This window comes from Thermobia domestica, chromosome 1 (genome assembly GCF_964235325.1).
Source record: "Thermobia domestica chromosome 1, izTheDome1.hap1.1, whole genome shotgun sequence".
Classification (NCBI taxonomy): domain Eukaryota; kingdom Metazoa; phylum Arthropoda; class Insecta; order Zygentoma; family Lepismatidae; genus Thermobia; species Thermobia domestica.
In genome coordinates, this window is record NC_137454.1 from 342,849,669 (window position 1) to 342,866,057 (window position 16,389).

Consider the following 16,389-nt stretch of genomic DNA (forward strand, 5'->3'; position numbering starts at 1 on the left):
TCGTGTACTGTTTTTATTATACATTAAGTCCACTCTCACATAAAAATAGTGCTGGAAATTTACATTAAATCCCAATTAATTAGTCAATCAATCAACTTATGACAGCAGCAAATATAGCATAATGCGTCGTAGGAAAGTAAGAGTAATACCGAATACATGCATGTTATTTTTCTCCTCATCGACAGACATTCGATGAAAGAAACGTTTTCAATGCAGACGTCCTAGACGTCATCATCAACTTCAACGAATAGTCTGTAACTTAGTCGGGAGGCAGAACACGTGCTTATTAGGTTTTGTTCAACCCGAGGGAGTTAAAGCAACCGGTGGTCCTAAATCAAAGTCAACTGTCCTGATCATTTCTAGACCACTGGTCGCCTGATACGAGTGGAATTTCCCCCCTAAAACCCCTCCCACGTCTACTGAAACTAAAAATGAGTCTTTCTAATAATCTTCGAAACTAACTACGATATTAATTAATTTCTTTTTTCGATTATATCTACAAGGTGTGCTTTACGATTGTTTTATTCATGCTTTGGATAGACCCAACGGGATTTCGAAAAAAATTAAGATAAACATTAAAAACAGACATATATTTTCTTTAATATTTCATTTTTTGCTCTTTTCCTTCCCAATGAGATGAGATATGAAAAGAACATCTCCAATTAAATTTATAGAGCATTAAATTATATTTCCAATGGTACCAATATTGTTAGGTTTACTTCCAGAAGTAGCCGTACAGAGAGGTAAGTTTGAAGGCAAGTGCGCTTTGATTCGAGTGCTGATGCACCGAATGGCACCACTGAATTTCAGCTCCATCACTCAATAAAGGTTTTGTTTCCGAGATAAAAGCTGACTTTTTTCTCAATATTTGAAGAACAGTTCTCACCCTTCCCCCTTGAGCTCTCTTGTACTGGCATGATCATTTCTAGATTTCCTGTCACTTGATACGACCGTGCAATAAGGATCACAAAACTTTGATATAAGTAGAGATGACTTTTATAGTGTTAAAATCCATTTGCAGCTGATATTCAGGATGATTTCAATTTTTCAACTCTATTTGTGTGTGGTATCTCCACCGGTCGTTGAAAATAAATCCTTATTTCTTTAACAAAAACGCTTATCTTACAATAATGATAAAGCAGAGATGGAAATAATGTAAGAACATATGTAAAGATGTCTTAAGTGAGGGCAAACACCATTTACATGCGATAAATAGGGAGATTGATAACATCATTGTACACCTGAAGGGCATTTTTAAAATCAAGAATGACCTGTATTTTCCCAATGGCCACTTTAAAAAATGTCTTAGCAGAAATCTCAATAAATATATGTGTATGTAATGTATGAGAATATTACATCGAATTTCATTAAATACTTATTAATTACTGGAAACAAGCAGAATTATAATAATATTCTTCATTATCATATCAAATCTGCGTAAACTATTTTTAAAATTACATATTTCTTTAGCCTTTTGAATCCTCATGAGATGAATCAATTTCTGGTACATAAGTGTTTATAAGTAAGATATAACACTTGTTACCATTACAGTTACAGGTTCTAATGCACTCCACTGAAGCCCAGACACATTTGCAATTGTTTGTGTCCCACATATGTTTACATATACAAGACTTAAACTCTGGGCAACGTTTAGGCATAGTCTCCTGAGTGGTACATTTGGGCACCAATTTTCCATTCATAGTTTGTCAACCAAAATGTTCGAGTTGAAGGAAGTAAATATTCGAGTCTCTGGCGTGGCGCTAAATGTATGTTTGAAGGTGTGTTCACTTGATGTTGGGCATTAGAGCATCCTTCGTTGGTGGAAGTTGGTCACAATTTATGTGACCGATCAAATCAGCACAGACAAAATTGGTCGAGATTTTTTTGTGAGTCGGTGTAGATATTTATCACAAATTCTTCTGTGCGTGCTATCGTCTCGTCATCCACACTACCAAATCCTATGTTATTTAGCAAGAAATTCAGTAATATCTTGGTCAGTTTCGGAGATATGACCTTTTATTAGAAAGGCTCATTTTTAGTTTCAGTAGACGAGGGAGGGGGTTTAGGGGGGAAATTCCACTCGCATCAAGCGACTGGCGCTCTAGAAATGATCAGGATAATGGACTACATGACTTAGGGCCACCGGTTGCTTTTACTATCTTGGGTTGATCCAACTCCTTATTTTGGAGACTTTTCCAGATTCTGCCTACAGACTAACTTCATTTCTGCTTACAAATTACGCCAGTGGGTGAAAACTTGCCATCACCTTTCCAGTACAACCTATCCTAGTCGCTACTGGAAACGTTTCAATTCTCTTTATGGCAAGCATTCTAAGACTCCATATCCAATTCTCCTGCAAGATACGCCATTACATTCCGACACTGACAAAGCCAATGCCTCTGCTGGTTTTCTACACACTATATTCACATCCTCAAAGTCAGATAACACAGACAACACTCATCCAGTTGATCAAGTTGATCTTAACTATCCTTCACACCAAACTTACGTCTCTCACACACTCTATAATCATGTACTTAGCAGTCTTATCACAGTATCGGAACTCACTTTTGTCATCTAACACAAACGCAATATCCCACCAGGTTCGACTCCATCACCTATCGACATATTAAACCCACTCTTCTGGCACTCAATTATACGTTCAAATTACGCACAGATTTTTCCCAACAGACTGGAAAGTATCCAAGACACTCATGTTCCCCAAATCAGCTAAACCACAGTCCAATATTTCTTCTTATCGACCTATTCAGCTAACATCTACTTTCAGCAAAATATTCGGGCGCATTATAGTGAAACGCCTAAACCCATACTAATTAGACCGCCAGCTACTTCCGACTCATCAAGCTGGTTTCCGTCTCTTATTTTCTATTAACGATCAGCTACTTCGTCTAACAACACTCATAACTAATCATTACAACTCCATTGACCAATGGTATCTGAACCTTTTCGATCTTGAAAAAGCTTTCGACAAGGCCCAAGCTATTGTATTCATACCACCCTGTAAACGCACTAAAGTCCAACGGAATCCACCCCTTTTGTCACTTCATGTCCATAATACACCCATCATTCCCACATGAACCCATCATTCCCAACACTTAGGTATAATTTTCGATCATCATTAAACATGGAAGCCACTTCTTGGCCACGTTGAAACCAAAGCTTCTAACCTCTTATATATCATTAAAAGACTAACCGGTACAATCTGGGGCCTCAAAGCACTCGTTATTCTCAACACATACAAGGCTTTTCTCCAGCCTATTCTCACTTACGGATTTCCGGCATGGATTTTCGCTCCTTCCTCATACTACAAGAAACTAGCCATTGTTGAAAGACGTACTTTTCGCATTGCCTCCCGCATGTCTCTCCCCAGCCTAACTCGTGATTTATGTTCCTTTATGTCCATGTTCTTTAACTTTCTTTCTTTGTATCCGATTTCTCATATCTGTTATGTTGTACATGTTTTTTAACCTTTCTTTCTGTATAATACTAGGTTGTACTTATGCTCGCGTCTGCACCTTGTTTATGTTCCAGCTTAACCTCAAGTATGTTTATGATCGCAAAGATCATAATAACCTTTCCACTAGATTGCTGATCATAATAAATAAAGTTAAATGACTAACACAACCCATAGACCAACAATCAATTTTTCATTACCATAGTAATCCTCTAAACTCCCTTCCCTAATTAGCTCTCTTAGAGATTGCTAGCTTTGGCTAGCCTAAAAAATGTTTTCAAGTTGGATTATATAGTACTCAAATATCGAGTTCTTGTTGCCAGTATCCTCCAAATCTAACTGTTTGTTTATGAATATCCAGGTCAGTAGCATATCTCGATTTCCTACAAACCAACTTTCGTCAAACTTGGTAAGAATACTATCCATATTTTCTGTGATTTTCGCCTACTGCGAGTAGCAGTTTAGATATCGTAAATCATACTTTGGCTGTCTCATTTTGATAATGCATCTTTATCATAAAAGGAACAACACTTTTTCAAGAGTTTGCGCAGCATTTACATTCTTATCGGGATGAAATTGTAAAATGTAGCACAGTTTTGCGGAATGTTCACACATCTTCACGACACAATACTTTCAGGGGCGTTATTTAGGGGAGGCAGGGAAGGGCATTTGCCCCCTCTTAAGTTTGAGATTTATATAGATTTTATCAATATAATAGTCGTAAGTCAGTGACAAACGCGAAATTTTACTTATATCAAGGGGTCTTGCCCCCCCCCAAGCCAAATCTAAAATAACGCTACTGAATACCTTTCTTCTGATTATATGAATTTCGACATGTTTTGCATATCTACTAGCTTCGATTGCATATTGTCGAATTGCGTTAAATATGACCCGCTGCAATTCATATCCTAAGAATTGACTCACTAATACCTAGTGATGGGTAAATTCCCGAGAATATATTTTTTGGGAATATTCCCAGGGAAAATTCCCGGGAAGATTCCCAAAAATGGAAATATTCCGGAAATTTATGAGTAAACGAAAGAAACTTGCATTCTATTATTATATTGATTTAAAAATCAAATTCCTTTTTTTATCATAGTATATATATATTGCTGTTTTCTCCAGAGGATACTTTAAAAACTATATTCTGAACGGTATTATGTTATTTTATTATGTTTAGAGAGTATGCACAAATCTATATTTACTCACAATATATTTTATGGGAGTAAATATGTTGAAAAATATTTGGTATGGGAAGTCCATATAATTTTACACAACTATACAGTTTATATTTATATGTAAGCGTTTTTTCTAAAGTTGACCCTACTACTGATGTTATAAATATATTAAATTTTTAAATGTTATAAACAAATTAAGTTGGGCAACTGCCAGAAAACACTTGTCTCACCATTTTATCAACATTTGCGCATACATATTTGTCCACAATATTTTCAAGATACTGACTTATCTTAAAGAATTTTGGACGCAACATTGCCACACGCGACCTTTCTTCCTACCCATGTCTCGAAATTTCATGCGTTAATTCATATGTAAGAGAAGGCTGAGTACCTATTCAGAAGCTCCGAGTCTGACAGCGGACAGACACATCTATTACTAACGGTGATTTGGGGTGTATTGATAGTATTTCTACTCTGTCTCCACAGAATTTCTCGATTACTTTACTGAGTTGTTCCTTTTCATTTATAAATTAGTGTTTTGCTAATTTATAGTACAAATGGAAATGGAAATTTAAAAATCATATTATTAACTTTTATAAAAAGTATAGTCAACAAATTTCAATATTTTAACCTCCAAATTATTTAACACCTGGTAGTAAATGATAATAAATGAAAATAAAGTAATTAGCCATTTAGTTCTTATAATTTTGAAAATAAAATAAAGAAATGAAAATAAATTTCTTCCCGGGAATTTATATGCCAAGAAAAAAACCCTGGAATATTCCCAATTTTTATTTTCCTTCTCACAGGGAATATACCCACTGCCCATCACTACTAATACCATCTGGTGCCAAAACGCTCAGGATCTTTTAGATTACCTGACACTTTTACTACTCAATGTTGTAAACAATTCAGTCCCATAACTAAAATCTTGCAAATGAACGAACCCATTTTCGCTCATAATTTCTTATTTTGTCTACGCCAATGGATCGTTTCAGCTAGAACTTTTATAGTTTAACAATTGAAAGTTTTATTTTAATATTTTTCCAAAAAGGAACTTAAGTTACAATTTAGAAAGTTATAATATTAGTGATAAGTTAAAATTTAGAAGGTTAAAAGTATTAGTGACTTCATATCAGTGATTTCTCTGTATATAATGTGTAAAATACTCACAATACTATTCCAGTAAGTTCAAGAATCTTTCTGCTGAGCTATTAGTGTTGAAAAATACTGAAATACAAAGTGAATCATTGTGAGGATAGTAGAAAACCTTCGGCTGAAGATTTACAAAAAAAAGGCTTACAAATTCAAGTGAGCTGTTGACGTATTTGAAAAACTTTCCAAAATGATTAATAAGTCTTTAATATTAATTTTCAATTTCATCTGAAGGTTTAACTATCTGTTCAACATTAGTTTGAGTAGAGGGATTATTGAACGTCAAGTTATTTCGTATTTACTTGTGAAGTATTTACGAGTAACCTTAGTACTCTGACAACATCTCGATTTCCACCTATCTCAGTCTCTCCACTTCTATGAGCAACTTGTTTGCTCTGTCCTGGTTACAAAAAGCCAGGTTCTGCGCCATACATCAGTCAGTCGGGCATAAGTGTTCTATTTTTCGAAACGTTATATTCAACACCTTTCGCTAGTGCTTTTATTTCGCTAAATTAAGAAGATATTCATTTTCAAGGAGCTGGTTAAGCTCAGAGCCACATTGGAACGAATACAGAATTACAAATTCCCAACCATACCACTCCTGGTACCCGAGTTACCAAGTTCAAAGGCAGACGACTTACCGACTGCGCTATTGCATCTTTTTTTCATAAAGCACAATGAGTATTGTCTTGCAGATAAAGAATTACTACTGTTCGCTGAAATGGAAACTACTGAATTATAAAGCGAGGTAAACGTCAAATTGTAATAAAATACTAGTCTTATTAACTGTTAGTAAAATCACATTGATAAAATCGTTGTTCATTCTCGATCTCCACTTCAGAGGACATGATAGCATACATTGTAAAGACTCTTTCTCTTTCTTCATTCTAAAGACGAAATAGCATTCGATATTGATGACCAATCCATGAAGAGCGTGTCAGTCAAGTAAATATTTTTCAGTCACATCACGTGGCATTCAAATTTGACTTTCTTTTTATAACCAGCTAACCAGCACGAAATTTTCAGAACGAAAGGGACCGAACTATTTTTTGGCTGTTGCTTTTGATAACGTATCTTTCCCATAAACAGAATAAATTTCTTCACAGACCAGAGCGCAATTTTTGCTCTTTAAAATTGTAAAATATAGCACATTTTTGTCCCAAGTTCACTCTTCTTTTCGGCACACACTGAGAAAAACGTATGTGCTATACGTAAAACGTAGTTTACATGCGTAAATTGTGTACTTTCTAGACAACATACAACCGTATGTAACATCTTGAATACCTAGATACGATGTATTATAATATTTTCCTTTTATAAATGTTCCTTGTAAACATACTTTTGGTACGAAAAAAGAATTAGATACAGGCGACTATGATCTCACATACAGATGGACGTACATAACATATAACTGAAGTATGTAATATACAGAAGATGGTTATGTGAAAGAATGTTAATATTTTATTCTTATTAATTGTAAATATTGTGCATTTCAATTTTCAGTTGTAGGAAATATCAAAGTTTATTTGTTTTGATTTTGGTATTTGTTATTTCATAAAACATGATATGTGAATGTTGTAAATTGTCTGAAATGACGTTGTGTGAATGTAAGCATTTTTGTAATTCTATGTTAACACAAAACACATTGCAACGGACAGCGTTGTGGAAGTTATGCAAAATATAGAAAGCTGGCATGACGCTCAATGATAAAGGAAATTCGTTAACTAAGATTTCTTCAGAGAAATCTCATACGCACGTGTACGATTTGACCCAAATTTTGGAATCGACGTGCTGTAATGCATGGATTTTTGTTATATAAATACCACAGTCTATTTTGTTGCAGTTAGTTGTAGTTGTATTTGAAGTTAGAGTCGAACTCAGAATAACATTTTAAGTAACACCGTTCATAGTCACGATCTTTAGTAGTGCATCGCAGTCAGTTATTTAGAGTCTTGTATTCATGAAGATGTTCAAATAGACTGTTAATGAATGCATCAGAGATTGTTGTATCTTGCTCAGTGGAACTTCTTGAATTCGGTTGTGATCATCATCTGCGTTTCAGACATGATCTGGTTCATCTTTCCCCCTTTACATTGAGAATTGTCATACACTTTGACTTACATATGACATTTCGGTACACGAAACATTCACTCATACGCATTAAATATGATACGAAATACATATTAATTTCTACTTTAATTTTGTTTCTCCTTTATACAGTCGGTTCTGTTTTGTCGACTCAAAGCACTTCATAGGTGCGTTTATCAAACATTAGCAATATAGGTAATTTAAGATCTACTTTTAGCTAATGGAAACAATCTGGGTTTACTCAAAGTCCTCTATTAGTAATAATGCTTCATTCCGAACTTAACAGCACCAACCCAGGTTGACAGTTAGATGCCAGAAATTCTGCAGCGGCATGATGTAACATGTAAGACGGAAAGGGACGTATGTAGCATAGGAAAATGAAATTCTCCACACAGATTTCGGCAATAAACATGTTGATTCCGTACATTTTACAATATATAGCTATCCAAATAACTGAGTACCATCAGTCCAATAACACTTATTGGATTGTACATATACTAATTTCAACTGTCAACTGTCAAATGGAGTTAGGCTTGACACAGTGCAACTCATACAATATACCTGGACACTTGAGACACTAATGTCATCTCGTACGCCATTCGATTAACTGATGTAATGGAAGAACTGTATAACAGAAATAATTAATGAAGGATCTGTTTCCAAACTAATAGACCAGTTTGCGTAAATCCTATTTCTTTAAGTGCCTAATACTAATGTAAATGCTATTCTAGATAACTGATTTTAGAATTTTTCTAAAATGTATAAATAAAATATATTTACGATTCATTCCATTCCACGTCACGAGAACAGTAAGCCAAGGAAGGTGCACTATAATTCCCATAGCTGATATCAATATCCTCTTGATACGCAACAGAGCTGTAGTAGTATTCAAGACCGAGAGTATACGCTGTCATACAGGCAAATGTCGTTAAACCAATGCATATTGAAAGCCATAACATCCTGAAAAAGTATATATTTACCATAAGAATGATGTGCTTTATGTTATATATAGATTAAGATTTATATTTGAAATTGTTTATATTATTTGATCGGGATTTTTTCTTTGTTTTCAATGTAAAAGAAGTTTCCTTTTCAAATTTCACGATCAATACGACGTCGGTGTTGGTGAGAAAGTCTTTTTTGTATTTGATACAGTATAATAGTGTAGATGGAAATACAGTAGTTATCTTCACATTGACTATGAAAGAAAGAAATGACAGTATCTTGGGTTAATAGTATCGATAATGACATTCCATTTTTATTATTTTGTTTCTTTTCCGTCAGCGTTTAAAACTTATTTAATGCTCTTTCTTTTCAAGTTTTCATATCTCTGTCGTACACTAAAAAAAGAATACGAAATCCCACAATTTATCTTGTAAACGGTATGCTTTAACTGTTGTTCTTGTTTACCAAGGTGTTACGAAACGCTAGTCTTACTACTTGCTGAGCTTCGCTTCGAATTTGTGTATTCCATTCAACAGTTTTTTTTGATGGAAACGATGACGAAATGATGTGTCTCCGTCTATTCTCATGTGATAAAGAGTATAGACGGAAGAATAGTCTTCACAATGTTCTTGGAGGGTCTAAACTTAGAAAGATACTATTGTTGTCCCATGTTTGTACGCAGCATTCTAAAAATAAAGAGTATGTTAATAAAACACATGTATTAATAACTAGGAACGTTCTTTTGAGTTGAACGTATAAATATTTGGATAGGCCTTATAGTCCCAATAGACCATACGTCCGTGAAGTGCATGGTATTGCTAATGAGATATACCCTAAAATTATCATAATCTCGTAGTGCCTTATGCAGTGTCGTTTTGACGTATGATTAGCGTCATACTAAAGACCTGACTACTGCAGAAAACCGATGTTAGTCAAATTCCTTAGATGGCACTAATCACGCGTCAGAACGTCTCTGCATAAGGCCCTTAGTCTTTAGTTTCTTTTTAACTAAAATAATATCTGAAGTTGATAGATGTGTCAGTTGATAGATTACATCAAACTGAACAAAACGACGTATTTTGAACTAAGTTGTCATGCTTAGTTTTCACGAATATATTAAAAAGCTAGTTTTATAGTGCTAAAAGGTATGCCATTTCCTGTCATAATAATGGAGAGTTTTTATTCTATTAGAAAATATTGTTTTTTTTTCTCTTATGTACTGTATATGCCAAAAGTAGACTATTAAGTACTTTTAGGTGACAGTCGTGCTCCTAACAATATCACAAATACTCCTAACTCTCATGCAAATACTACCACTTGTAATGGAAGAAACTGACTTGTTGAACACTCATAAGGTAATATTAAACCTGCCTTATCAGTCAGAGACCTTCCCGGTGATATGATCCAAGTATTATTCTCACACTGTAAATATTATGTCATCAATTAAAGGTTATTTGACGCAACTTACCATATGTCATCACGGTCCATAGTTAAGTATTTCCTCTTGAAGCAGGAGTTAACCATTTTAATATAACCTAACAGTTGTAGTTTCTTCTCTTTCACAATACCGTCTATTACTTTAGTGAGAATTTACTTGAATGATGTAGTTTTAGTAAAAGATAAATTTTATATTTAATAAAATTGTAAATAAAGTATTCTACATTTATAAGATACATAATCTTTGAATGATGTTTGAAAAAATAGAAATATTTATTATTGACATCATAAACAACATGACAATTTTATAAATAATTGTAGATCTTTCACTGTGTTGTCAAAGATCATTGTAATTGTTCACAAACTGTATTAAATAAATTGGTTCGAAAGCAATTTCTCATGAGAAAAATATATCCATCTGTCCGTGGGAATCCATCATTATTCTGTCCTTGGGAGAAATAGACACTTCTGCAAGTTATGGATAGATGAATAGTGAACTTATTTTGGTGTAGAAAACTCGGATTCTATTAATTGTTAACTTATAATTAATTCGAAAAGTCTGCAATTGACGTTGAATTTGAAAACAGCAAATAGATTCACATATAAATAAATAAAACACATATTGAATTATTATTTATGTTGAATTTAATAAAACACATATCTTTACAAAATTTTAGTATTGATTGGCCATCATCATCAAGGTCCAATAAGTAGAACCCTTTAGAAGTTAATCAAGATTGAGCAGTAATGGGAAATTCACCCAAAGCTACGAAATTTCCCCCACTTGGAACATTTCTCCAATTAGAGTAGACTTGAATTACCAGTACTTTCGAAGTATTATTTTCACTCCCTTCTCATTTATTCAAAATCCTTCAGTGTTTAGTATTTGTTTAAAAAATAATTAAATCAGATGTTTGAGACAAATGACAAAACTGTATGTCAGCTCTATCCAACCTTTCTACGTTGTGTTTTTATTTCTTCGATGTTGCTAGTAATGATCTATCCCTGCCAGCTATGTGGTACACGAAAAGTAAAGAAAAGAAGAGCTATGTTTTCGAATAGCTCCTTTAAGACAGTGTTAATATTAGTGTTGCACAATGATAACTAACTGACTAACTTAATTGCCTATGGAACCTGAAGGTTTAACGTTCACAGAAGCTCTCCACTGACTTCTATCCTTTGCCAATTGGATCCAGTTTCGACTTTGTATATCTGTTTCTGCAAGATACATCTTAATATTGCCCTCCCATCTGCACCTAGGTCTTAGTAATGGTCGTTTTTCAATTGGCCTTCCAGTTAAGTATTTGACAGAGTTCCTACATTTTTCCATCCTGGCTACGTGACCTGCCCATCTGAGCCTCCTAGATTTGATGACCCTAATTATGTAGTTCCTTGTTATGAAGTTTCAGGCATTTTCCATTCCCTTTCTTCTTGGGTTCGAATATTTGTCTCAGGATCTTGTTCTCAAATACTTTCAGTCTACGTTCCTTCCCTCAGAGTAAGCGACCATGTTTCGCAACCATAGAACACAACAGTTATGGTTATTGTTTTGTATATTTTAAGCTTCAAATTCCTCGATAAAATTCGCGACGACAAAAGATTTTGAACCGAAAAGATAACTCGAATTCTCTGCTTTTAGTCGACATTTAATTTTTTCGTTGCACAGTAATACATAAGAAAAAAAAGCAACATGAAAGTGGGAAATGGGTTTGTTTGTGATAGTGTTAAAATGCATAATCTATATTCTAAAAGTTAGTTGGTTGTTTTCTTATTATTTCTCCATTCTTTTTTGTATTAGTTTTATGTCTTGTCGTGTGACAGTAGTTTATTTCTACTAAATTTATGGGGATATCAACATGTATTTGGACATTAATACTCGAAATTTTTAACGCTTCCTGCATTTGTAAGCGTAATTTGAACAACATTATTCAAAATTATAATATGTATTTTTTAAAATTAACAAACGAAGATCATTTGCAAGTACAAAAACCTTACAATGATTTAGCATAGACTAACTGTAACCAGACATTCCTGAAAGAGAAAATAGGCAGTTGATTGATATTTGTTATATGTATATTATTGTTGAAAATTTATATTAATAAAAGTGTACAGTTTTTTTTCGAAATGCTTTTGTCATTCCACATGTGATAGTAATTCTCCTTAAGCTAAAACATATTTTAAGTAGACCTATACGAATTGGCAAAATCTCACTGATGAGTTACCATCAGTATGGTTGCCTAGTAAAAGCGCTTATGTTACACCTACCGGCAGAAATATTTTGAAATTGTCAGTGAGATTGAGTACGTTGGCTGCGGATGGAACAGTCAGCATTGGTTGTGGTAGTATATTTAAAATGCTATGAACTTCTGTTACGAAGATGTAAATTACCTTAAAATCCAGTTCGGAGCAGTTCCAATGTACTTTAGTCCATGAATGGACGAATTGTTCAGGAATTCCTTCAGCCATATTCTGGAACATAATGAAGAAGTATTATAATTACTGCTATTATAAGAAGATGTATATTCTTATTATTGTAATTAAAAATTCTAAATTGGCTTGTATTGTAAAGGAAATATTAGACAAACACTTCTCGTAACTGTGTTTTCGTGGCATCTTTCAGTACGGTGGTGTTGAACAGCATTCCAGAATAATGAGTAATGTCAGTATAAAAAATAATGCAATTGAAATGATACTATGAGATAAACTATGCATCCAATTCTCATCATCTTCAACAGTAGCTCGATGTGAACACAGTAGACAGCATAGAAAGTAATTTAAAATGACAGCAGAATTTCTTACAAAGTTTAGGGAAGAGGTCAAAGCAACCGTGATAATTATGAAATAACTAACTAACTAACTAACTCTATGGCCTATGGAACCCGGAGGTTCAGTGCCGCGTTCACAAAAGCTCTCCACTGACTTCTATCCTTAGCTAATTGCATCCAGTTTCTACTTTGTATTCCTATCTCTGCGAGATCCATCTTAATATTGTCCTCCCATCTGCGCCTAGGTCTTCCTAATGGTCGTTTTCCTATGGGTCTACCAGTCAAGACTTTGAAAGCGTTTCTACTTTCTTCCATTCTAGCTACATGACCTGCCCACCTAAGCCTCCTAGACTTGACGACCCTAACAATGTTGGGTAAACCGTATAAACTATGTAGTTCCTCGTTATGAAGCTTCCGCCATTCCCCATTCTCGTTCCTCTTGGGTCCGAATATTCTTCTCAGGATCCTGTTCTCAAATACTTTCAGTCTATGTTCTTCCCTCAGAGTAAGCGACCATATTTCACAACCATACAGAACAACAGGCATGATTATCGTTTTATATATTTTAAGCTTCAAATTCCTCGACAGAATTCGCGACGACAAGAGATTTTGAACCGAATAGTAACACGAATTCCCTGCTTTTAGTCGACATTTAATTTCTTCGTGAATATGATTTTCGTCTGTTAATATTGATCCTAAATATTTGAAAGTATCTATTTTATCAAAAGCATTATTTAATATTTTAACGCCTCCACAATTTGCCGTATTACGGTCCCGACGCACTTCCATGTATTTAGTTTTTTCTGCATTTACTTCTAAACCCATGTCCCTGCAAGCGTTTAATAAGATCTCTGCATTTATTTCTACTGTTCTCCTATCATCCCCTATTAAATTTACATCATCAGCATAATGATGAAATAGGTAAAAAAAAAAAAAAACGCTAATGGAAGGTGAGTTCGTGAGAAAGTGTCTCATCACTGCTGCGGAAATTTTCTGATCAAATACTAAAAATGTTTAAAAAATGATTGTTTGAGATGTTGCACAAAGTGTGGAACTCGCTGTTGACATTATTTATAATGGGCTAATAATCAATGAAATGAATACACATATTTTCTTGTCCACCTGAGTTGGCAGTTTGCTTGATATCCAGAAAGCTATATATTCTCAGGATCTTGTTCAATTCTGCATATCACGCTTCTTGTTTCATGTATTTAAACTAGATAAGGCCTGAGCAACGAACATTTGGAATTAACTCTATGAAATCTTCTTTTTTAGAAAAGTCGGCTTGGACTATCGACCTCTCTTGGGCGGAATGGGTTTGAAAAATATAAGGTTAAAGAAAAGTTTCTAATAAAAACTAAAATAAGTATTTTAATAATATATTGTCACAGATGATTCCTAAATAGTAACGGATAGGTGCTGCACATGCATCCCCAGTGTTACCATTATATAAGAAATGTTGCAAGCTCCAATTGTTGCTCTAATAGTATTAGTAGTAGTAGTACCAATTTCCTACAGTTTACTAGTCTTAACGTTAACTCTAAATATTTGCTTTTTGTAATACTTTACTAGTGTATATAGGTACTTTCTCTAATTAGGCCTTTTTGCATATAGTATAGAGAATTATTATATCAGGTCTAATTTTGCAGCTTTTCCAATATAATACAGAACTCTATGCAGGAAGAATTGGTCCTCTGATTATCTTAAGTTATTACAAGATAATCAGAAAATAAGTTTTCTACTATAGAAATTCACGGTTTATGTTATCTTACTGTGACAATCTATCAAAGACAATAACTATGAATGTTATGAGTGAACCGTTTCGTAGCGCAATACAGAAATTCACATAAGAAGAAGGTTAGTATTGTATTCAGTAGATTTCAGAATTTCAGAATGATTAGAGTGTAATATATAGGAGTTACAAAACTTTGCATTGCCAATTCATTGCGTTGGAATCTGATTTCAACTCTAGTGTTAACAGTTTGAAGTTCTAAAGTGTATCATGTGCACATAAATACCCGGTACATACTTTTGTAATATTGTTAGAAGAATACTACACGATATATGAGAAATAAGAACTTCTACATTAAAAGCCACTTCGGATGCTAGCATAATGGACAGTGCTCCATATGTCTAAATGCATTATGGTATTCTTTATACAGGATAATGTAGATGATGAAACTAAATTGTCAGTTAAACAATCTTGGGAGTAGAATTTGAAACATATCTAAGAAGGAAAATGTATGTGGAAAACCTAGGGAATATAAACCTGCCGCGAATTGTGACTCTAACGTAATCCATTTATAGTTGCACTCTCTCTCATGAAATTCTCTATTTTATAACTTAATCCATTGAACCATTTGTTGTGTTCTTTTACAGTAGCTATTTTTCTCTATAAGCAAAGGCTCAACTTTCTCTTCCGTACAAAGTTATGGCCATAATTACTGGTTCGTAGATATTTTTCTTGTAATCTTTTTGGTATTAGTCGCGGAAATTGAATTCTTTCACAAAATACATAGCAATCGTATGCAGACAAAAAAACATCGTTTACTTTGATTGTATCCAGCATATGAAATAAGTGGTCATTCAAATACTCCGAACTTGATCTCGTCATTGGCTTGACAGAAATTCGTATTTAGAACTTCTACTTTTTAATAATATTTTTCTATTGCGACAAAACTGAAGGCTTGTATTTAGATAAATAACGATACAACTCAGGCCCTAATTAAAGTAGAAGTGCAAGTTATACCTAATTTAAATTACAGTTAAATGATATTTGCGTTAACATAAGTTTAGTTTAATTACTTCTAAAAACAAGGAAGTAATAAAGTGAATTTTGCAAACTTTCCTTACAAAATATTTGTTTCCTGATTTTGTTCGCTTATACCTTGGTACCACTGTCTTGACGAAACATAAGTAATTAAATAAAGGAATGAGCACTTATGTTCAAACCTTCAATAGTATCTGATATAAAATACAGTATATTTTCAATTGTACCGAAAAAGTATGGAAAATTGAATTTAGCGAAGTGGAATACAATGTTGATTCATACACATTCTAAGTGGAGTATAGGTATAATACAGGGTGTTTATAAAAGAACTCTGGGGTTTTAAAAATTCATATCTTATTAACGATAAAAGAGAGCAAAATTTAGTTAATTTCTCTGAAACGACTAGCTCAAAAAGTTTTAGTCATACTAATTGGAAATGTTTTTATCAACAGGTGCCAGCGGTGCGGAGCGTTGACCTGGAGACGACGTAGCGACTGCGGTAGTCAATGAATCAGTGCCGTATGGATTGTTGCGCTTCGCGCTATGGTGACGCCACAACAAAAGGCTCAATGTGTTATT

At 34.0% G+C, this 16,389-nt stretch overlaps 1 protein-coding gene across 1 annotated transcript in view; it reads right to left on the reverse strand.

Moving 5' to 3' along the window:
* The window catches only part of LOC145681288 (uncharacterized), a 63,510-nt gene extending 53,148 nt beyond the window's left edge, over positions 1-10,362 (reverse strand). The window contains exons 1-2 of the mRNA XM_081752922.1: positions 10,307-10,362; positions 8,674-8,853 (exon numbers count right to left, since the gene is read on the reverse strand). Of these exons, the coding sequence (XP_081609048.1) occupies positions 8,674-8,853; positions 10,307-10,362 (236 nt within the window). The remainder of the gene's footprint in view (positions 1-8,673; positions 8,854-10,306) is intronic.
* Positions 10,363-16,389: the final 6,027 nt, after the last annotated feature.